This window comes from Ursus americanus, chromosome 14 (assembly GCF_024610735.1).
Source record: "Ursus americanus isolate L20-20 chromosome 14, mUrsAme1.1.p, whole genome shotgun sequence".
Classification (NCBI taxonomy): domain Eukaryota; kingdom Metazoa; phylum Chordata; class Mammalia; order Carnivora; family Ursidae; genus Ursus; species Ursus americanus.
Genome location: NC_142140.1, coordinates 663152 through 687403, shown reverse-complemented (window position 1 = coordinate 687403; position 24252 = coordinate 663152). Strand labels below are relative to the sequence as shown.

General features: G+C 48.7%; 1 protein-coding gene and 1 long non-coding RNA gene across 4 annotated transcripts in view; one reads left to right on the top strand and one right to left on the bottom strand.

Annotated features, from left to right (window-relative positions):
- The window catches only part of UROC1 (urocanate hydratase 1), a 41181-nt gene extending 28647 nt beyond the window's left edge, over nucleotides 1–12534 (top strand). For 2 of the 3 annotated variants that reach the window (XM_045812346.2, XM_045812348.2), the window contains 5 exons: nucleotides 164–262; nucleotides 2452–2551; nucleotides 5335–5416; nucleotides 9487–9586; nucleotides 10659–12534. In XM_045812346.2, coding sequence (XP_045668302.1) covers nucleotides 164–262; nucleotides 2452–2551; nucleotides 5335–5416; nucleotides 9487–9586; nucleotides 10659–10799 — 522 coding nt within the window. In that variant the 3' untranslated portion in view covers nucleotides 10800–12534. Of the gene's footprint in view, nucleotides 1–163; nucleotides 263–2451; nucleotides 2552–5334; nucleotides 5417–9486; nucleotides 9587–10658 lie in introns of those variants that run through there. The other variant, XR_015726581.1, reaches the window with a different exon arrangement.
- On the bottom strand, nucleotides 6671–24208 carry LOC123801997 (uncharacterized). Its single transcript, XR_006782394.2, has 4 exons — nucleotides 23294–24208; nucleotides 22843–22967; nucleotides 13460–13659; nucleotides 6671–9009 (listed from the first exon to the last, which is right to left on the bottom strand). It is a non-coding gene; the product is annotated as an uncharacterized LOC123801997 (long non-coding RNA).
- Between the last annotated feature and the right edge of the window lie 44 nt (nucleotides 24209–24252).

The following is a 24252-nucleotide window of genomic DNA, read 5'->3' as shown; positions in this document are numbered from 1 at the left end:
TGAGGGCCCGCCTCAGGCCAGCAGACTAGAGCTATCACACACCTCGGGGTCCTCCACGACCTCCCTCGAGGGGACTACCTGGCTGCTGGCGGACCTGTCACCCAAGCCTCCCCCGTGTATCACTAGGTCACCGACGTGCCTCTTCGCTCCCTTTTCCCCACAGGTGGTGGGGTCCCAGGCGAGGATCCTGTACTCAGACCAGAAAGGCCGTGTGGCCATCGCCGTGGCCTTCAACCGAGCCATCGCCCGTGGCAAGATCAAGGTGACGCGTCCTGTGCTGCAGGCAGGAGGCCTCCCCTAGTCTCCTTCCCATCAGGGACCGCACAGCCCCAAGGCCCCGAGCCCTGTGTTTGTGTCAGGTGGGGGGCAGATAACTGGGGAGCAGGAGTGACCCAGCCTTTGACGTGTTCCCTGCTGTGTGAGCTTGGGCGATCAGGTGCTCTCTCTGAGCCTCAGGTGCCATCTTCTGTGAGAAGAGAATAATGTTAACCTCAAAGCCTAGATATGAGGATTGAGTGATTCATCTTTCTTGAATTCTTTTTTTTTTAAATTATCTTTGTATAAACTGTGACAACTTCCCTGGCTTCCCCCCATTTTCCTCCCAGTCAGCTGTCCCACCACAGAGGACATGGAGCTCTGGGGACACTCATTTGGAGGGCCGTCTTGCTCCTGTTCCGTAGGCTCAAGCCGCAGAGTTCTTGCTGGCGTCCCTGTGTTTGGGAGTGCCAGTATTAATGATCAGACGTGAAGGGGAGATCAGGTTGGATGAACGTGACGCCTGTCCTGGTGGCGGCGAGGACAGCAGCCCCAGCCCCTCTCATGGAGCGCTGCCAGAGCACCTGCTCGGCGTGTCCAGAGGAGGGCTGGGCAGCTCCGCCAGGACGGCTCTCTCGGCACGCTCACATCCGGGCTACAGTCGGCTGGCTGGTGGTCACGGAGAGCTGGGTGTCTGAATCATTCCTTCCACATTTGACAACACCTCCTCCATGCCAGCCTTGTTCTAAAGGACTGGGGACCATGTGGCAGAGAACAAAATAGACAGGGCCTGGGCCTCATCCACTCACTAGGGAAGGGAAACTGACCATGCAGGATGAAGGCGTAAATTCAGAGGCAACTTCAGATGATGAAGAACATGGGAAGAAAGTGAATGGGGGTGTGGGGTAGAAGTGGCAAGGAGGGGGCGAAGGGCTGGGAATGAGTGGTGACTTTCGATGTGGTGGTCAGAACAGGCCTTCTGAGTTGCTGATGTAGAACCGAGACCTAAATATCTGGAAGGTGCTAGAATCCCTGAGGGTTGGCAGTTCAGAGCAAATATGAAGAGCAGCTTGGCCTGTTCAAGGAAAGGAGAAGAGGGCCTCTTAATTCAGAGCAATGGGCAATTCCCCTTTCAGCAAGGCACCGCCTCATACGCAGGGAGCCTGTGAAATCCTATGACTGCTGGGAGGGCTGGGAAGAGCGACACTCATGGGGCCAGCCCTAGTTCCTTTGTGAGACACTCAAGAAGGGTCCCAGGCTGGTGCTGGGAAGAGTGGCAGCCGGGCGGCGCTGCCCTCCTGGGGCAGCCAAGAGGCAGGTGCAGCTGGCCCAGGCTAGCACTCACCTCATGCTTGTGGGCATGGAACGTTCCCCTTTGCCCCAGCTCCTTCACCTCTACCGTTCAGTTGTGCCAGTTAGAACTTGTTTTTTGTAATGGAACCGCCCTGTGCCTGGCACAGAGGAGCCCCGTTGACCTCTCCTTAACCACGGCCCCACTCAACCTTCCCCAGGGCTGCGCTGTATTCCATCCTGGGGACGCAGAGCTGCAGAGCTGCCTGACAGCACATCACAGACCCCAAGCGGCCTGAGATCTTTGGGGAACAGGAAGAGTTGCCAACACATGCATTTGAAAAATCAACCCCCCTGTGCTCTCACCATGTGAAAAGTCTCTGTCCTCACAGAGAATGGCAGCACAGAAAGGATCTTAGTGATTTCCTTGTCCAGAAAACCAAGGCCCAGAGAGGAAGCATCCACCCAGCACCCCTGGGCTGTCTCCCCCTTTCCTTAGAGCTCAGACTCAAGGGAAAGCCCAGACTCCAGTATACTGTGTGTGGATTTAAATCCCAGGCTGCCCAGTTACCAGCTCTATGGCATTGGGCAAGTTTCTTCTCCTCACTGGACCTCAGTTTTCCTGTCTATAAAACAGGCATGGTAACAGGCATACCTACCTGGATAGAGTCATTGAGACTGCCCGGTGAGCCCACACAGGCATAGCACGTGGGTGGCCTGTGCGTATAGAAAGCACCCACATCTGTGGAATCTCTTAGTAGCTGCAGGAAGCCATCAGAAACATCCATGCTTCCTCTTGTTGAAGAAGGTCTATGTCCGGGGGAAGGATCTGGATGGCTTCTGGTGTGTGCCAGGCAGCTGTGGTAGACACTGTGGGCTGACATCTCACATCCTTCCCTGCTGCAGGCACCAGTGGTCCTGAGCCGAGACCACCATGATGTGAGTGGCACAGACAGCCCCTTTAGGGAGACCTCCAACATTTATGATGGCTCTGCCTTCTGTGCAGGTGAGGAAGACAAACATTTTTAAAAAAATTTTTAACGTTAGATTTGATTTTGTTTAAAAGTCAATTGATTCATTTCCATCAGTCATAATGATGGAAAAAATGTTCTGGCCTCTGAGAGACTTGGCATAGGGTGACCAGCCCAGCACACAGGGGTTTCTGGGACCTGGGATTTCTGGTTTTTAAATTGGGCTAGTGTCAGGCAAAATGGGACAGTTGGATGTCCTAGACTTGGGTGTGCACCTGACCCTGTCACTTCAGCAAGGCACTTAAAGTCTCTGAACCTCACTTTCCTCATCTGTAAAATGGAAATAACAATAGTACCTACTTCAGAGGCTTGTTGTAAAGAATGAGATGAATTCATACATGTGCGGCATTAGGTCAGTGTCTTGCGGCCAGCGTTCAATGAGGTTATCTGCTACAGCTGCCGTTACTGTTCTGCTTCGAAACCTGCTACAATTACAATCATCATATAGGCTGGCGGGTTCTAGGCCTGGAGTAGCTTGCTCATTCCCAGCACTTGGGGGCTCCTTCCATTACGGATGGGATCCCAAAGAAGGATCCCAAGGACACTCAGGAACCCCAACTGTATCACTTTTTTTCAAGGAGTTGATATATTTCATGTAAGTTATCAAATTTATAGTATAGAGTTGTAGTCCTTTATCTTTTTAATGTCTGTGGAGTCAGTTGTGATGTCTCCTTTGTCATTCTTGATATCAGTCTTTTGTGTCTTCTTTCTTTCTTCTTGATCAGTCTGGCTAGAAATTTATCAGCTTTATTGATCTTCCCCAAAAAAGAAGCTTCTAGTTTCATTCATTTTTTTCTATTGCTTTTCTGCTTCCAAATTCATTGATTTCTGCTCTAATCTTTAGTATGTCCTTCCTTCTACTGGCTTTGGGTTTAACCTGCTCTTCTTCCTCTGACTTCATAAGGCAGAAACTGAGGTTACTGATTTGAAACCTTTTTTCCCCCTAATATAAGTATTTATGCTCTAAATTTCCTTCTAAACACTGCTTTAGTTACATCCTGCAAATTTTTATATATTTCTCTTTTCATTTATTTCAAAATATTTGTTAGTTTTCCTCTTGGATCCATTGGTTACTTGAAGTAGCTTTTTAATTAATTTATTATTATTATTTTTTTTTTTAGAGAGAGAGAGAATGAGTGAGGAGGAGGGGCAGAGGGAGAGAGAGAGAGAGAGAAAGAGAAAGAGAGAGAGAATCTTAAGCAGGTTCCATGCTTGTGTGGAGCTCAAAACAGGGCTCAGTCTCAGGACCCTGAGATCATGACCCGAGCTGAAATTGAGAGTAGAATGCTGCACTGACTGCGCCACCCTGGCACCCCTCGAAGTATCTTTTTAAGTTTCCACGTTTTAGGAGATTTTTTAGATATCTTTGTTACTGACTTCAGGTTTCATTCCATATAGTCTGAGAACGTACTCTGTATTTGTTCTTTTCTTCTAAATTTGTTAAGGGTTGTTTTGTGGCCAGAAGATGGTCTATCTTGGTGCACATGAGAAGAACATATGTTCTGCCGTTATTTGGTGGGTTCTACAGATGTTGGCTAGGTCGGGTTGGTTGATAATGCTGTTCTGGTCATCTGGATCCTTACTGATTTTCTGCCTAATTGTTAGGCAGAAAGAGAGAGAGTGGTGAGGTCTCCACCTGCGTTTGCGGATCTATTTCATGTTTCAGGTCTTATCCATCTTCGCTCCAAGTATTTTAAACCTATGCTGTTAGGCGCACACTCATTTCAGTTTCTGATGTCTTCTTGGAGAACTGACATCTTTATCATTATGTAATGTTCCTCTTTGTCCCTAATAATATTCCTTGCTCTGAAATTTTCTGACATGAATATAGTTTATATTCATATCTATGGCCACTGTAACAAGGTACCACAAACCTAATGACTTAAAACAACACAGATGTATTCTTTCACAGTTCTGAAGGTTGGAAGTCTGAAATCAGATTCAGTAAGCTAAAGCCAAGACATGGCTGGGCTGTGACATCTCAGGAGGCCAGAGAGGAGAATGTTTCCTGCCTTTATCAGGTTCTAGAGCTGCACTTCTTGCATTTCACAGCCCAGTATAAGGAGGAGAGTGTTCTTAGGATTCTCCCTGACCTTCTCTGGCAGCACCCAGCCCTGTTTTTGGAGAGAGAGCCTGCTAGGACATGCACACCCCTTTATACCCCTTATACTCCGACAGGCAGTGTCCCAGAGGCCTCAAGGTTTCAGGCAAGCTCATGCTTGTCCTTTAGCAATTTGTTAGACACACATGGAAGGTGACCAGCCTGGGTTCCGTTTCTCTGTGCAAGCGCCTGCCTCTCCCCGATTGTCATTAGTTAGTTGCCCTGGGAGCTCAGTTCCCTGTTGGGGTCAAGGACAATCACTAATCTGTAGCTTGCCCTCCACCCTTATTTCGTTGTTGTTGTTGTTGTTTTAAGGGTGGGAGTGATTCTCTTTGGCTCTCTGCATCCATGAGCTAAAATCAGTACCACCACCCCCTTTAATTCTATTGTTCTTTCTGCTTCTGGAGCACTTTATCTGGCATTCGGTGCTGGGGAGCGTAACTGTATGCAGAAGGATAACAGTGAGTACTCGAGCACTTGTCAGTACTCCAGCTTTGCTTGGCTCTGCAAACATAAATTGTTGCTGTTTCTAAAGTCTGTCCCTACTTCCCTGTCCTCAGGCCCCACGCAGTCCATCGTCGCCCTGTTCAGAGCCTGGCCTGGTCCCCCAGGCCACCTCATTCAGGGAACGATGGGTGGTGGCCTCTGTTTCCACAGACATGGCTGTGCAGAACTTCGTGGGAGATGCCTTTCGAGGTGCCACCTGGGTCGCTCTTCACAATGGCGGGGGTGTCGGCTGGTAAGGTTTTTAGAGGACTGGGTGCTGTGGGTGTGGGCTGGTGTAGAGGTCTCAGGAATTCCCTCAAGGGCCCTGGGCCCTGCCTCCCCTGAGCTCCCTCTGCTAGGGGCTTTGCTGTAATGTGTTCCTCCTGTGAGCTGGGAATCACAGGACATGACCGAGCCACTCTACCTTTCAGGGTCTCACCTGTCACACAGGATACAAAGGCTGTAAGAACCGTACCTACCCTTTATCGTGTCAGTTTTCCCTTTGCTATCACAGATGTTTTCTCAGGAATTCTCAGTGCTGTCCTGGCCTAGGCCTTCTCCACGGACGTGCCCTGGGCAGCTGGGCTGGGAGACAGGAGATGGATTCTGGGCTCTCCTGGGTCCCAAGCTCAAGGTCTGCCTTGCCAGGCCTGTTTCCAGTCTGTGCCATGAGGAGATTGGGATTTGTGGGAGGGTCTTATCCTGGTTGACAGTGGCAGTTCCATCATGAGGAGGTCTGCTATCATTCTGCACCCCTAATTCTAACATGCAGGGGCTTTCCCGCACCACCAGGCAGTTCTCCGACACCCCCTTGGTGTCCACAATTCAACTCAATATGACACTATCTGCTCAGAGACAGCACCAGATCGCACAGGGTAAGGGCTCAGTCCCAGCAGGATGCCCCCACTTCAGATGCTGACCAATTGGCTACAAATCAGAGGTTCCCACGATAGCCTCCTGGGTTCCATTGATGTGCTCGAGCAGCTCACAGAACTCAGGAAACCAGTATACTCACTAGATTACCAATTTATTAGAAAGGCTATCAAAGGGTGCAAGTGAATAGCCAGAAGAATAGATACATAGGGAGAGGTCCCAAACAAAGGAGCTTCTGTCCTTGCAGAGTTTGGGATCTGGCACTGTGGCACGGGGAAGCGTTCTCATTCCCAACCTAGAACCTCTTGAAACCAGTCCTTTTAGGTATTAATAGAGGCTTCATTATTCAGGCACGATTGACTAAATCACTGACCCCGGATTCAACCTCCAGCCTCTCTCCCCTTATTGGAGGCCTTGGGGGTGGGACTGAAAGTTCCAATCCTATAATGATATGATTTGTTCTGCTGGAAACTGGCAACCCCCCCATCCAAAAGTCACCTCATTCACATAACAAAAGACACTTTAACCACTCTCGGTACTTACAAAATTCCAAGTTTTAGAAGCTCTGTGCCAGAAGTGGGACGAAGACCAAATATGTATCTCTTACTATAAATCACAATATCACATCCACAAAGAATAATGAATAATATTTATTGTACATGGACGGTGTGGCAAGCATATGCAAAACTCTTTGAATCTACTCTCTCACCTAATCGTAGAAGAAAACACATTTTACAGATGAGGAAACTGAGGCACCAGGAGGTTAATGAGCTGCAGCTATCCCAGCTGTCCCCTCTTCCCTGACCTGGGGGGCTGGCAGGTCTGGGCTCTTCCTCCAAGTTGGACTCCTAGCTATCTGGGGCAGCAGGGGGCGCTGTGGCTTTGGAGCGGAAGGCTGCTCCCTGGCCAGCCATCTCTGAACTGACCTCTGAGCCGGTTCTGGCCAGACTGAGCCTGGCCTTGCCCTCCACAGCCAAGTCCTTCAGCACTGGAGCTTCCCAGACATTCCGATGGGCGGCTTCGAGGCCAGAATTCTGAGCTGTAGCCCAGTCAGGCGGCTCTAATGAATGGAAAATGTGACGGGAGCGTGTGTTCTTTCCGATATACAGGCTAGAGAAAACCAGGACGGAGAGTGCCTGGTTGTGGGTACCTGGCATTTTGTCACTGGATTTGCTGAATTGGTGCTGGAGGTGAAGAGAATGAGCTTGATTAACAGCCCCAGGCCACAGAGCTGGTGGTGGAGCCAAGATCCGAACCCAGATCTGTCACCTCCCAGGATCCACCTGTCATTGCCAACTGAGCCACAGGGAGCAAGAGGGTCAGAGCAGAGCCGGCCTGAGAAATCATCCATGACATGAGGGGCTCGGGGCAGGACCCCTGCCTGGGGCGCTCCCAAGAGAGGGAATGCTCCCTGCCAATTCCCAAGTTGCTCCCACCCTCTGGCTGCCCCCCAGGCTCTGCAGACAGGACGGCAGCCTGGCCAGAGGCTGGCACCAACATCTTGATCCTGGCTGTCTTCAGGGGAGCTTTTGGGAAAGTGCCTCAAATTCACCTTGGACTCCATCATCCTCACACACCCACATAATTTAATCTGTCAGATGCTCCCGCAAGGCTTGCTGCAAAAACAGCAGGGAAACAAATCTGAGCCTCAGCCATTCCTGCTCTGGAGGAAATCACTTTCAACTTGCCAGCTAATTTTTTTCTTTGTTCTACACAAATCCATTTCTAAGTTATAAGCTCCCTCTGCTATTTCTTGATGTGCTTTCGGTATTTATTTATTTATTTACTTACTTATTTATTTATCAATCACAGAGAGCGGGCGAGTACATGCAGGAACAGAGGGGAGGGGCAGAGGGAGAGGGAGAAACAGGCTCCTTGCCGAGCAGTAAGCCTGACATGGGGCTGGATCCAGGACCCTGAGATCATGACCTGAGCCAAAGGCAGACACTCCACCATCTGAGCCCCCCCCCCCCTCTGTTTTTATGGTCTGCTGTCTCCCTCTGCTGACCGTGGTGCTGCCTTCACTGTCCCGTCTTCCTGGGCTCAGTGTGCTGAGGGTGCTCCTGTGGGCAGGGTTTGCTGAGGTCACTTGGAGCTGAGCAGCTTTGCTCTCTAGCAGTCAGGGCTTCGGGCTCCCAAAACAGAAGGTGAAGTTCTCATCTCCAAAAGGCCTCTCTGGTCGAAGGACACACTGAAGTCCTTGCTTGGCAACGCTGGCTGGCATCTGCTTTCCCCTCTGTCACCCAACATCACCCCTGACAGGTGACTGATGATGACCCTGAATCCACCTGGATGCGGGGGGCGGGGGGGTGGTAGATGTGATGGGAGCCTACCGGCAGGCCCAGGGCTACCCAGCTGCGGGGGACACAGGCTGAGGGCAGGGCAGGGGCAGCTGCCCACTCACAGAGGTGTTCGACTTCCACGCCGGGCGTGGGGGGCACTAGCTAGCTCCTGCGGCAGAGGGCTGCTCACCTTCCTGGTGGGAACTGGCTGAAGTTGTCAGTAGAGCCTGAACAGGGCAGAGAAGCAGGTAAGGCCTGAAGGATGTGAGGCTAAGGAAACTAGACGCACTTTTGGGTGCAGGACGAAGGAAGAGCAAATTCGTTGGAAGCAGGGACTGAATGGCCAGACGCTGTGTCCGTTCGTGTTTGGCAGTAAGGCGCTGGCAGGTGCCGACAAGAGGGAGGGCATTTCCTACGTGTGTAGTGGAAGTGGGTACGAGGGGTATGGTGATGCTAACAGCAGGAAGAGCAGCCAGGCCTGATCACGACGCCAAGGGTGAGGATGGAGATCAGGGGTGCCAGCAAGGAGAGGGTGCTCAGAGCTGATGGTGCAGAAGCACGGGGCAAACGTGGACGGTAGGATAGCATTAACATGCTTCACCGATTCCCACGACTCCTACTGAAGAAATGGATGAACACGTGAGCATGGCACGTCTTCAGGGGAGGTAGTCCAAACAGTGCTCAGAGAAATCTGGTCATTAGAAAATAAAAAATACAGAAAATAAAGGAACTCGGCCTTCAAATCAAGTTATCAGGACCCCCAAAATACACCTAAAGCAAGCTGAAAGAAGAGGCAAAGGAAAGAAAGAGCATAAAGAGAAACCGGGAAGAATGACAGTTGAATTGGGCATCACAAGAGCCCCCAGGAAGCGTGCCTGGATGGGATGCATGCAGAGCCGCAGCGAAGGAGGTCGCCCGTGGGAGGTGACGCAGCCGAGGGTCCTGAAGGTGGGTGGGGGTGCAGGGAATAAAGCATGGAGGTGCAAGTAGGCAGTGCAGAGCAGCGGCTCCTGTGTCCCTAGGCTGGGGAGAGAGCACGGGCTCCAGGCTGCAGGGGCCAGCCACACTGTCTCCTTGAGCCAGCGCTTCCAAAGCGTTCCCCAAATGTGCATGCACGTCTTTCTGCTCCAGGCAGGGGCAGGCCTGGAAACCTCTTTGCCTCTTGTAGGGGTGAGGTGATCAACGGAGGATTTGGCCTCGTGCTGGACGGGACCCAGGAGGCTGAGCAGAAGGCCAAGATGATGCTTAGCTGGGATGTCTCCAATGGAGTAAGTCACATCCAGGCCCTTCCACGGGCCTTCTCTCCAGGCGGGGCTCTGCCTCTCCAGACTGCAGACCCAAGAGAGAGTTCTGCCCCCTTCTTCCCACAAAACAGTCCCGCCACTCTTGCTTACCGGTGTCTCCTCTCCCATTGCTGCTGGGTCTCTCCCTGCATCTTTTTGGGCTGTTTCTGAATCTCCTTTGTGTCTTCCTGCCTCTGGCCCTACCCCTCCAGCCTAGCCTCTGTCCGCCCCAGCCCTTCCCTCCCAGTGAAGGCACCCCCAACTGCTGGTGCTGAGGACCTCCTTTTACAGTGCTTTCTTTCCAGCCTCTCTGAAGGCAGGTCACAAGGGGCAGCTCTATCAGGCCAAGCAGCTCACCCTCTCTGGCTGTGCACCTGCATGTGTGGCCCTGCAGGGGGGCGTCCCCTCCCCGTGACCACATCACAGGCAGGGAGAAGGGGTGGTGAGCACTTTCGGGAGGCCAGGTGGTCATGGGAAGGATGTGTGCTGGCAGATGTGAGGGGGAAGGGGACGGGTTCTGTGTGCAGGGGCCCAGACAGCTGGATGTCCCATGAGAGGATGAGCATAAGAGTGGGGGTGGAGGGGTCCCTGGAGGGGCTCAAACCAGCGGAGGGGGTGGTCTTCATCCTGAGGGCAGCAAGGAGGGCGGGGAAGCCCTGAGGACTGAGGTGGAGAGAAGGAAGCTGACTGGAGAGAGATTCTAAGGCGGAGCTGAGGTGAATGTGGATTCCCTGAGGGTGCTCCCTGGGTACCTGGCCTGGTGCCCCTGCGTGGAGGTAAGGTCTTTCTTGGACATGGGGTAGGCTGGGTAGAAGGACGGCCAGTCAGATCAGAGAGGTGACTAAATACATAGTCCAGCCAACAGAGAGGGAGGTCTGCGCTAGAGGTGGGGGTGGGGCAGACGCACAAGACTGCTCACCCCGCACACAGCACAGAGGGGCCCTGAAGGGGACGAGGGCTGGGATTTGCAGCCCAGCTGCAGTGTGTCCAGAAGGCCCTGCTGGGAAGCTGGTGTTGGCGCCAGTGGCTACCCTGCCCTCTCCCCACCCTCCCGCAGGTAGCTCGGCGCTGTTGGTCCGGGAACCAGAAGGCCTATGAGACCATCTGCCAGACGATGCAGGACAACAAAGGCTTGGTGGTGACCCTCCCACATGCGGTGGCAGAAGAGCGCGTGCTCCAGCAGGCCCTGCGGCCATGAGGGGAACCCAAGAGCCAGCCTCGGTTCCCTCGTCCCCCTTGGTCCCTGTCCTCACCCTCACAGCCACAGCGCCCCTGTCACTACACGCCTTTGCCTCCTGGGTTAGCAGTTTCACACACAAGCCCTCACTTGGCCTCTCAACACCCTGGAGGGCATGCCACCACCGTCTGCAGTTTACAAATGAGCCAGCCAAGGCCTGAAGACATGGAACTGTTTGCCTGTGTCCCCTGGGAACCCTGGGCGGGGGGCAGCAAAAGTCTTGTCCAGGGCCAAATCCTCTAGCCCACCACAGAGTAGACTCCAGGAACTGTTGGGGGCCACGCATGCCAGGACTACTGGACATCAACCAAGTCCCTTCAAAGCCTCTGCCATTCCTTCTCCTACCAAGGGGGCAGAGTTTCCTTTGGCCTGGTTTTTATCAATCACTCTGCGTCCTGTCCACCTTCCATCCATGCGTCCAGCTATCCTTCCATCTGCTGGGCTGTCTAGCTGTCTGTGACGTACTTTCTGTACCTCAGTGCCTCCAGCCGTGGGCCCAAAGGAACATGGCCAGGCCCTGGGCTCGAAGGTCCATGGAGGAAGACAGGGTAATAAAGACTTAGGAAAGAGAGGAAAGAAGCCATGTAAGGTGTCATGGGCAGGGTGGCCATGGGCTGGTGGATGGGGGCATGCAGGACTCTGCCCTAAAGGGTCAGCGGTACTTTGTGGGAAAAAAGGAGAGAGGAGGGGTGCCCCCGACAGCTGGCACAGCCTGAAGTGCAAGAGAATGCAGCCTGGTCCCTTTAGAGGGAGGTCCACTCCAGAACCCTGTTTGTGACCAGGTGTCCTGCAGGAGCCCTGTGGGCCTGTGGCTGCATTCTTGCCCCTCTCCCCCAGATTTCTGATCTTGGTAGCGGCTGGACCCATAGCCTAGGCTCAGATACAAAGCAGCCAGGAAAAGGGAGTTATACGGTCATGCTTTTCCAGGCATTCCTTTTGAAGTAGGCACCCCCTTTTAAGGATTCCCCTACTTTTAGGGCGCCCTCCTGCCTCCTCGACTCCCAGTTGCCTATTGCCTCTGTCCTCTGGGCTGCTGCAGGCTTTGGGTGTGAGTGGCTTTCCCCATGTGACTACCTAGCCCCTTGAGCTGAGACCAAGGCAGGAGGAGGACACAAGGCAGCAGTGGGGTGGGGTGGGAGAGAGTGAGGAGAAAGACCCCCAAAGGCAGCACTACCCTCTGATGGCAGAGGAGAGCATGCTGCAGTGCGGACATTTGTCTTGTTTGGTTCACACAGTGGGACCCAGGCCAAACTCTTTGCCTTCCTCAGAACCAGCCCCTTTGGGGAGGGGACTTCTAGCCCCTCCCTCTAATCCATGGCAGACCATGGCCACACCCTGCTGTGGGACCAGGCTGGAAGATGGGATTGTGGGGGACTGGGGGACTGCTTCTCTGTCCTTAGCAACTAATGAGATGTTTCTTTCCTTTGAAATTGAAGGAGAGTCAATGCACAATCTTACAGTAATAGTTTCAGGTGTATGACGCAGTGATTGGACAACACTTCCCCTTTCCTTTGTAATTAAATTAGGTTTTAGAAACGAAATGCCAAGCCTCTGATAAAACTTTGGTCTATTTAAATTATGTTAATTTAGTTACTGGAGAAGGATTATAGAGGCCAAAACTTGCTTCCTGGAGTCCCAATGTATGGGTGTTTTTTTTTTTTTTTTTTTTATAAAATAAAATTTTCTCCTAAATTCATAGGTGGATGTGAGGGGCCTGGCAGTCCCTATCTTTCTCCTAACCCTGCCTGCCTGCCAGGACCTCGGGGACCTTGGCCTCTCTGAACCTCGGTTTTCTAAGCTGTATAACAGAGTGTAACACCTGCATCTCAGTCAACGGGTGACCGAGGTTCCGCTTGATTCTCAGCCAGCTTATAAAAAGGAGCCAAGTGGCGGGATGAATTTCCTGGCCCTCTTCTTCCCCCCCTTCCCACCCCACCTACTGATGTTGGGACGTGCTCCCTTCCCTGTAAACATCCAGGGCCATGAAGAAAGTCAGGCTGTGGTGGCCCCAACACTCTCACTGGCTGTCCAGGCCAGGAGACCCCCCACCATGACTTCACGGTGCAAAGCAGGGCACCTTTGACCGCGCACCTCCTTCTCATTATTTCCTAGCCTTAGCTCAGCCCCTGAAGCTCACTGACAATGACCCACCGTACACAGAGAATGGAGAAAGCGATTGGGGAATGGGCGTCTAAGGAGCCACAGAACCTGACATCCCTCCCCCTCTACGCCTGCAAAGAGGAGGCCAGTCTAGCTGGGGTCTGTGTCTTCAAGCACTCAACACTGTTTGTCTCCTCCCTAGTGGCTATTTCCTCCTTCCCCCTCACTCACAAAGCCCAAATTTTGTCTGGGCAGCAGTATATACATTACCCCATAGTTGATTTTCAGGACTGCTTTGTCATCAGGAGTGACTGTTGGTCTAGTTGTGGCCGTGAGATGAGGTGGAAGTCTACAGGGTAGGACTTCTGGGAAAGCTGTTGCTTTAATAAAAGTGGACAGGTGAGGCTGGATTGCTATTTGCCCTCACCCCTTCCCCCTGCCAGCACCTCAGGTGTGGTGCCTGGAAGCACAGCAGCCCCGCTGTGACCGCAGGACCGCAGAAGCACATGGGGGACACTCACGGAAAGTCAGAGGTGCCCGGGCTCCTGGCAGCATATGGAGCTGCTGTACCAGCCGCTGGCCCCACTCCAGCCTCCGCCGTCCTCATCTGTTGAAGCCATCCCAGTAGGGCTTCTGTCGTATGCAGCAAGCTCTGTTCTAAATCCTCATGTGGTCCGTCAACAAGTGTCCACGGAAAGCACCCTGGTGCCTGTATCTGTTCCTATGGCAAAACAAAGAGGCTATGTTCAGTGTTGAGACCAGGACCATCCTCCTTTTCCCATCCAGCACCTTCCCCTAAGGACAGGCAGGCAGGGCTCGATGGCCAGCTTCAGGCCATGGCTCAGGAGGCAGTGAGCCATGTGCAAAGGCCTCAGACCCCTCTGGGCTCCACTCCAAGCCCTGCCAGTAAGCAGGCTACTTCCCTGGGCCACAGCATATCAGCCTGCTGCTTGCTGTCACAGGGAGAAACGATGCCAGACATCCAGAGTGGGGCCACGATGGGGCTCAGGGGGGTGTTGGGGCAGCTGACCACAGCCTCGGTGGAGCGGAAGGAACAGAAGGTCTTGTCCAGTGGTGTCTCAGGCACACACCAGAACTGAATAGTTTTCAAAGGGATTCTGTGTCCAGTTTAGTCTTAGTTTTAAGGAAGCAGAGATGTGTAGTCTACTGAGAAATGTTCTCTCAGAATGATTAAAATGGAAACCAATTGGCCATGACCGGCATAGGCTTCAGTTGCCTTGAAAATCTGAGGTTGTGAATGTGTCAGGGCGTCTCCCTGGGTAGCTTCTGCCCTGGGAATCAGATGCTTTCCCCTCTGGCCAGCGCAGGTCCGTTCAGGAGGGCTCAGCTGAGTGATGAGCTCTGTTGCCCCAGGCTTTCAGCTAGGTTCCTATAAAGAGGGCAAGGGGCCAGACTTGACCGGCTGCTGCATCTTGTTTGCCCTCTTTAAAAATGTTTGACTTTGTCATCAATTTTTACAAGTTGGAAGATTTCACTTAAATATCCAGATTTTCCGTGTACTTAAAGAAATCAAGAGGTGGGGTGACACTGTGCCCTCACCACCTCTCTGTCAGCAATCAGCTGGAAGCTCCCTGGGGCTGGGCTTGTTTTTTCCAGTTTGCCACAGTCCCTCTGAGTCCTTACTGCCCTCCAATGGTGAGGCCAAGTGTGTGCCTTCTTGGGTTTGAGATCCTGGTTTCGTACATTGCCTGCTTCCCACTGTGTGTCACTTTCAGGGTCTCTGCTGAGATTCGAATCTCTGTGTATTATCGTTCTCTAGATAAATGGAACCAATAGGAGATGTATCTGTACATATATACATATATAAGATAGATATCTATAGATGTCTTTATATAGATAGACATTGTTGATATATATATCATGGCAGTCCCATGGAACCATAAGCTAGAGGCCTGGAAAGGCCAGAGGCCTAATTCAGTTCAAGTCTGAAGACCTGAGAGCCACGCGAGCAATGGTGTAAATCCCCGTCCAAGAGCAGGAGAAGAAGAAATGAGGCGTCCCAGCTCAGTGAGATATGAAACAGCGAATTCCTCCTCTGCCTTTTGTCCTGTTCAGACCTCAATAGACTGAGACCTCAAGAGATTGCAGATGCCAACCTACTTGCAGAAGAGCCACCCATTTAAATGCTAATCCTGTCTAGAGTTACCCACAGGTATGTCCACAGGGACATACCCAAAAACAATGTTTAATGTACTGTATGGTGACTAACATAATATAATAAAAAAATATTATTATAAAAAAATAAATTTAAAAAAATGGCCCACTGAAATTGATGCATAAAATTAACCATCACAGAAATCCCTGATGGCGGTGTTCTTTCCCTCTGTGATATTTTGATTTATAATAAAAAATACATATTTGGTCTTCATTTGCATTTCTGTCACAGAGCTCCTAAAACCCTTGGAATTTCCTAGCTAATAATAATGATCAAGGTGTTTTGATATTCTAGGCGCTTGGGTGGCTCAGTCAGTTAAGCGTCTGCCTTCAGCTCAGGTCATGATCTCAGGGTCCTGGGATTGAGCCCCACATTGGGCTCCCTGCTCAGTGGGGAGTCTGCTTCCCCCTCTGTCCTTCCCCCTGATCATTGTCTCTCTCTCTCTCTCTCTCTCTCTCTCTCAAATAAATAAAATCATTTTAAAAAGGGTGTTTTGATATTCATAACAAACTTCTTTAAAGTTCACCTGAGTTTATGTTAATGATGTGACTTTTAAAGATTACCTAAGGATGATGACTGGTTGCCAGGGGAACCAAGGAGTGATGAGAGGGTTGGAACTTTCAGTCCTACCCCGTGACCTCTGGAAAGGGGAGAGGAGCTAGAGGTTGAATCAATCATCAATGGCCAATGGTTTGATCAATTATGCCTGAGTATTGAAGCCTCCATAGAAACCCAAAAGGACAGAGATAGGAGAGCTTCTGGACTGGGGAACACATGGAGATTTGGGGAGAATGGCATGTTGAGAGGGCATGGAAGCTCTCTGCCCTTTCCCCATACCTTGTCCTATGCATCTCTTCCATCTGGCTACTCCTGAGTTATGTCCTTTTATCATAAACTGGTAAACTGGTAAGTAAAATGTCCCTCTGAGGTTGTGCCTAGGTTAAGTGTCTTCCTTTGGCTCAGGTCACGATCCCAGGATCCTGGGATCGAACCGGGCAGTGGGCTCCCTGTTCAGTGGGGAGCCTGCTTCTCCCTCTGCCAGCTCCTCCCCTGGCTCATGTTCACTCTCTCATTCTCTCTCTCACTCAAATAGATATATAAAATCTTAAAAAAAAAAAAAAAAGGTTCTCTGAATTCTGCGAGCCACTCAAGCACATGAATCAAACCCAAGGAGGGTGTCATGGGAACCTCCAGTCTATTGTTGGTCAATCAGAAGCATTGGAAACTGACGTGTGTCGGGGGGTGGGCAGTCTTGTAGGACTGAGCCCATAACCTAGGCAATCTGATGCTATCTTCAGGTAGATAGTGTCAGAATTGGCTTAATTGACTAGTGGTGATGGGGGCTGTTCAGGTCCGAGGATCCAGATGGCTTCCTGCAGGACCAAGATCCTTGGCTTTGTGCAGGATAGAAATCAAATGTGCAGAGAGGAAGTGAGAGCAGAGTTTATCGCAGACATAGAGAGAGCACATACAGACAGAACAGCTGGGAGACCCAGAAAGGAAAAAAGAGTGAGTCGCATCTTTCCTTGGAGTCCGGGGTTTTTATTGAGGATTGTGGTTCAGCGCACGTGTCATCTTGGGCATCCAGGAATAAAGATGAGTGTTTAGGTGCCCTCCGTAAGTCACTTCTGCCCTGGAGCCAGGGGTCTTGGTGAGTCTGTGGTCTTGGAAAACATTCATAATGACACCACCGGCCTCTCCTTAGATTCTACCTATTGTGCTGGAAGCCTCCAAAGAAATCATTCAGTCCTTGACCTTTATAAGGAGGACACACATTATCTGTTCGATGAGGTGTGTGTAAGGCAGGCATATAGGTCCCAGAAAGAATGGAAGCAGGGAAAGGAGCAAAAAAAGCAGTTTTTCATGGGGTCCCTTCTTTAGTTTCCCTGTCTCAGTGATGTTGGAAAGAACACACACCTTGGAACTCCCAACCACAGCCCGTCCCTATTCCTGCCAGAAATTGAGATGCCCTGCACATGGACAGTGGCAATTCAAAGGCCACAGGGATGCCATCAGAATGCTCAAAGCGGACTTCCCTTCCCCCCGTTTTGACCTCAGTCTGTACTTTTTTTTTAAAAAAAGATTTTATTTATTTATTTGACAGGGAGAGACAGCCAGCAAGAGAGGGAACACAAGCAGGGGGAGTGGGAGAGGCAGAAGCAGGCTCCCAGTGGAGGAGCCTGACACGGGGCTCGATCCCAAAGCATTGGGATCACGCCCTGAGCCAAAAGCAGACGCTTAACAACTGAGCCACCCAGGCGCCCCTCAGTCTGTACTTTCTAATTGATTAAATTCTTTTCATTTTGTCTCTTAATTCAGGCAAAGGACCCTTGCGGAAAAGCAACCCCTAATGGGAATGAAACTACCCCCTGAAGCAATAAGGACTGCCCTGGGCCAGCAAGACCCTACCCAGGATAAAACCTTCACTGCCCACCTGCACGTACCCCACATTTTCCTTATATCAACCGGGAACTATCTCCAGCACTTTGGAGACAATCTATGAGACACTAGTCCGCGGTCTTCCGGGTGGTGGCCTCAGTAAGTTAATTCCTTTCTTGTTTCGCCACCACTCATTTTTCTGCCTTTGGGTTTTTTCAGTGGTGAGTGGCCCAACATGGTCTGTTTGGGACCCCAGGAGCCAGGTGTTCTTGTAACCTTGTTCCCCCTGCTATCATGCTGGGCACCCAGCAACATCTGGGCTGGTGGGATTTCTCCCCAAATGCAAACAAATATGACAAGCAGTTGGGTCAGCTGCTTCTCCTCCCTAGCTCCCCAAAACCCCTTCCTACACACACATGCTGGGAGAGTTCCTCTCTGACTGAGACACCGCTGAACAACAACTGTTCAAGCCCAGCCCATGAGCTGGCACGGCTGCTCCTCACTGTAAGCCCCGCTACTTGCAGCAATGGAGAACCTCAGGCAGTAGGAAGGGTGAGATGTGTCCTTGCCACATGTTCAATAAGGTTGATTTCACCCATTTTAAAGTGTTATGAAAGATACTGGAAGTATCTTTTTAAAAAATATTTATTTGAGAGAGAGTGAGCAGGAGAGGGGGGGAGGGCGACAGGGAGAGGGAGAAGCAGACTCCCCACTGAGCAGGGAGCCCAATCCAGGGGTCCATCTGAGAACCCTGAGATCATGACCTGAACAGAAGGCAGATGCTTAACCCAGAAAGCCACTCAGGCACCCCCAGAAATATCTTTTAAAAACTGAAAAATTCTAAAAGATGAAATTCACCCATATTCCCACCAAATGTTTTTCATTAAAAATTTTAAAATGTTCTTGTATTGTGGTAAAATATGCATAACATACAATTTACCACTTTAACCATTTCTAAGAGTGCAGTCCGGCAGCCTGAAGTCCACTCACACTGTGGCGCGGCCATCCCCACCGTCTCCAGAGCTGTTTCATCCTCCCAAACTGAAACCCCATATCCATTAAGCTCTGACCCACCCCCTCCACCCTAGACCCTGGGACCACAATCCTACTTTCTGTCTCTATGAATTTGACAACTCTAGGGGCCTCATATAAATAGAATCCTACAGGGTTTATCCTTTTTGTGGCTGGCTTATTTCACGTAGCATGATGTCCTCAAGTTTCATCCACGTTGTCACATGCATCAAAATTTCCTTCCTTTTGAGGACTGAGTGATGTTCCATTGTATCCATAAACCACATTTTATTTAGCTATTTATCCATCTATGGGCACCTGGATTGCTTCCACCTTTTGGCTACTGTGAATAATGCTGCTATGTACATGGCTGTGTGAATAGCTGTCTGAGTTTCTCTTTTCAATTCTTTTCAGTATCTACCTAGAAGTGGAATTGTTGGGTCATATGGTAATTCTATGTTCAGTTTTTGAAGAACCAGCGTACTGTTTTCCACAGTGGAAAAAAATTATTTAGTTATAAAAATTAATTTAAAAACACTCATGATCTTGAGAACTCTGTAGTTACCAATATCTCTGATGAACATAGAAAAATCCTCAACAAAATACTAGCAAATTGAATCCAACAATACATTTAAAAAAATTATTCACCGCAATCAAGTAGGATTTATTCTTGAGATGCAAGGGTAGTTCAGTATTTGCAAATCAATCAACATGATACATCATATGAATAAGAGAAAGGATAAAATCTATGTGATCGTTTCAATAGATGCAGAAAAAGCACTCGACAAAGTACGATGTCCATTCATGATAAAAACCTTTAACCTTTCCCTCTAGAGGGGACAACCTCAACATAATAAAGGCCTTATATGAAAAACATCATACTCAATGGGGAAAAACAAAGAGCTTTTCCCCTAAGGTCGGGAAAAAGACCAGGATGTCCACTCTCACCACTTTTATTCAACATAATACTGGGAGTTCTAGCCACAGCAATCAGACGATAAAAAGAAATAAAAGGTATCCAACCTGGTAAGGAAGAAGTAAAACTGTCTCTATTTGCAGATGAAAGGATACTATGTATATAAAACCCAGAAGACTTCAAGAAAAACTTTTAGAACTGATAAATGAATTCAGTAAAGTTGCAGGATAGAAACTCAATATACAGAGATCCATTGCATGGCTATACACTAATAACGAAGTAGCAGAAAAAGAAATTAAGACAACAATCCCACTTACAATTGCACTAAAAATAACAAAATACCTAGGAATAAACTTAATCAAGGAGGTGAAAACTATAAACATCGATGAAAGAAATTGAAGATGACACAAAGAAATGGGAAGACATTCCATGCTCATGGATTGGGAGGACAGATATTTTAAAAAATGTCTATACTACCCAAAGCAACCTACAGATTTGATGCAATCCCTATCAAAATATCAACAGCATTTTTCACAGAACTAGAACAAATAATCCTATAATTTGTATGGAACCACAAAAAAACCTCAAATGGCCAAAGCAAAATTGAAAAAGAGGAAAAAAACTGGAGGTGTTACAATTCCAAATTTCAAGATATATTACAAAGTTGTAGTCATCAAAACAGTATGGTACTGGCACAAAAACAGACACATAGCTCAATGGAACAGAATAGAGAGCCCAGAAATAAACTCATGATTATATGATCAATTAACTTTGACAAAGGAGGCAAAAATATCCAATGGGAAAAAGTCTCTTCAAGAAATGGTGTTGGGAAAACCGTAGAGCTACACGCAAAAGAATGAAACTGGAGCACTTTCTTACACCATACACAAAAATAAATTCAAAATTGATTAAAGATCTAAATGTGAGACCCAAAACCATAAAAATCCTCAAAGAGAGCACAGACAGTAATTTTTCTGACATTGACTGTAGCAGTATTTCTCTAGATATGTCTCCTGAGGCAAAGGGAACAATAGCAAAATTAAACTATGGGGACTACATCAAAATAAAAAGCTTCTACACAGCCAAGGAAACAAAACAACTAAAAGGCAACCTATGGAATGGGAGAAGATATTTGCAAACGGCGTATCTGATAAAGGGTTCGTAGCCAAAATATATAAAGAACTTACACAACTCAACACCCAAAAACCAAATAATCTAACAAAGTTGGGCAGAAGACGTGAACAGACATTTCTCCAAAGAAGACGTATAGATGGCTAACAGAGATATGAAAAGATGCTCACCACCACTCATTGTCAGGGAAATGCAAATCAAACCTGTAATGAGATATCACATCACAGCTGTCAGAATGGCTAAAATCAACAACAAAAGAAACAACAGGTGTTGGCAAAGATGTGGAGAAAGGGGAACCCTTGTGCACTGTTGGTGGGAATGCAAACTGGTGCAGCCACTGTGGAAAACAGCATGGAGGTTCCTCTGAAAGTTAAAAATAGAACTACCGTACCTCCAGCAATCCCACTACTGGGTATTTACCCAAAGGATACAAAAACACTCATCTAAAGAGGTACATGAACCCCTGTGTTTATAGCAGCCTTATTTACAATGGCCAAGATAAGGAAATAGCCCAAGTGTCCATCAACAGATGAATGGACAAAGAAGATGTGGTGTATATATACAATGAAATATTAGCCATAAAAAAGAATGAAATCTTGCCATTTACAGTGATCTGGATGGAACTAGAGAATATAATGCTAAATGAAATAAGTCAGAGAAAGACAAATACCATATGATTTCACTCATATGTGGAATTTAAGAAACAAACGGACAAAGAAAAAAGATGACCAAGAAACTAGACTCTTAAATACAGAGAACAAATTGGTGGTTATCAGAGGGAGGTGGGAGGGGGAGGATAGGTGAAATAGTGAAGGGGATTAAGAGTACACTTATTGTGATGAGCATTGAGTAATGATAGAATTGTTGAATAACTCACTATGTTGTGCACTGGAAACACAGTGTATGTTAATTACACTGTAATTAAAATAAAACAACAAAAACAAAAACCAAAAATCCCTCTCATATCTAAAACAAAAGCAAATAGTACCAAAAGGAGAGAAGTATTAAGTGAAGGTGCCCTTCCCCACCTCACTTTAGAAGCAGTCACAAGTACTGGCAGTGTCTTCTGTATCTTTCTAGAAACTTCCTAAGGATATGCAAGCATGTAAACATAGGTATAGTTTTCCCTCCTTCTACAAATGGGATCCTTCTAAACAATGTTCTGCATTGATTTTTCCCAACAACGTATTTTTAGCAGAGTCAATCGTAACATAAAAGTCACTATTTTAACATGTACAAGACAGTGTTTTTTAGTATATTCAACTGTGTTGTGCACCCATCACCACTGTCTAATTCCAGGGCATTTCCATCACTCCCAAAAGAAACACTGTAGCTATTAGCTGTTATTTCCGATTTCCCCTCACCTTCTATCCCCTGGCAACCACTAATCTACTTTCTGGCTCTATGGATTTACCTTTCTTGGACATATGAGTATAACATGTGGTGTTTTGCATCTGGCTCTCCCTCCCTTGCGTGTTTTCCAGTTTCACTCATGTTGTAGCCTGTATCGGTACTTCATTCCTTTTCATGGCCCAATAATACTCCATCGTGTGGATATGCTGCATTGTCTATGCATTCGTCTATTGATGGGCACTTGGTTGTTTCCACTTTTCATTTGGTAGCCTTATGAATACTACTATGACCATTCCCAAACAAGTTCTTGTGTGTGTTTTCATTTCTCTTGCGTATATGCATACGAGTGGAATTGCTGGGTCATATAGAAATTCTATATTTAATTTTTTGAGGAACTGCCAAACTTTCTTGCACACTTGCTTCACCATTTTACATTTCCAGCAGAAATGTATGAGGGTTCCAATTTTTCCTTCATTCTCACACTCCTTTTTCATTTTAAAAGAATTATTGCTGTTAGTTGATAAGAAATGTCATGTCCTTGTGGTTTACATTTGCATTTCCCTAATGAGTAATGATGTTGAGCACCTCGTCATGTACTTATTGGCCATCTGTACATCTCTGGGGAGATGTCTATTCAAATCCTTTGTTTTTAAGTGGGTTGTCTTTTTGCTGTTGAGTCATGGGTTTTTAAAAATATATTCTAGGTAGTAGTTGCTTATCAGATATATGATTTGCAAATTTTTCTCCCATTCTGTGGGTTGTCTTTTCATTTTCTTTTTGGTGTTCTTTGACCTAAAAGAGTTTTCAGTTTTGGCAAAGCCCAATTTGTTTCTTTTGTTGCTTGTGCTTTTAGTTTCATATCTAGGAAACCATCCCTTAAGCCTAGGTCACACAGATGTACGGTTTTCTCCTAATAGTTTTATAGTTTTCACTCTTACATTTAAGTGCTTGATCCATTTTGAGTTCCTTTTTGTGTCTGGTGGGAAGTCCGGGTCCAAATTCTTTCTTTCATGTGTGGATATCCAGTCGTCCCAGAACCATTTGTTGAAAAGATCATTCTTTCCTGGGAACAATATATTTGGGGGCATAAATTCATATTTCATATCTATATATGATGCTTCCTATTCAATACTATTTATATCTTATTTTAAAAGAACTTTTAATAAAGCATTCATCAATAAATATTTACTGAGAGTCTCTGCTACTAGCCTCTGAACATATAGCTGTGAATGAGACTGACACAGTTCCTGTCCTAAATGAGTCTACATTGTAGAGGGGGACACAGACAATGAATTATCCAGGAAAGGGGCAAATAAAACAATAGCAATTAAGAGCTATAAGAGCTAACAGATGGGGGGGTGGAGAATAAGGGGCTGGGTGAGGGCGTACATGATCAGAAGGCCAGTCTTCCCAGAGGAATTCAGAGACCAGCTGTGCAGTCTAGCAGAACCAGCTCGACTTGCTGGAGGAAATGGAAAGAGATGGGGGAGCCCTGGGATTGTAGAGTGAGGGGTGAGTGGTGAGAAATGTGGGGGAGACCAGCTAGGCCATAAGAGGATTGGAGCGCACCAAAGACTGGGGCACAATTGATTTGCACTTTTGGAAGATCACAAGGCGGCCCTCTTGAGACTAGATTGGGTGGAAGGCGTGGTGGAGGCTGCGGACCAGCTGCGGTGTTATTTTCTTAAGAAGCTAGGCGTGAAAAAGGGATTTGGATCCGGGGGGCAGTGACGTGAGACCAAGTGGAGGGATTCCAGACTGAACCCGGGTTGAGGGGGTTGGGCGGAGGAATTCAGGCAACACTGAAGAAGGGCTGAGGTGGTGTGGGACAAAGGTTAGTAGGAAATGCAGTTGGAAGAGCGTAGGCAGGGGTCCCCGTGGAGGGGCTGCAGGTGGCGGGGAAGGATCTGGGGACACTTCGCACAAGGTCTGTGAGCCAAAGGCCAGCGGCGGCTGGACTCTTCGCAGTTCGGTGAGCCCAGCCTGGTGCCCGAGCCCTGACTCTCCCAGTTCCTGGCGGCGTGACCTCGGACAAAAGACTCAAGCTATCTGTGCCTCAGTTTCCTCACACTTGTGAGTGTGAAGATAATTGGCTGGTATTATTAATCCACCACCCAGATGAAAGATGCGATTGTTAAATCCGGCGAGCGTCGTTCCCCACTCAGGGAGTCAGATCGCAGCTTGCGAGGCCGGGGTCGGCCGAAAGCCCCAAACGCCGGGGTGCGAGCAGCACGCGCGGGGCCACGCCTGGGCGGCGCTGACCACCCCCGGCCCGGCAGGCCTCGCGCGGCGCCCCGCGGCTCACGCGCACGCGCAGCTCCGGGCTGGAGTCCGGCCGCGCTCCGCGC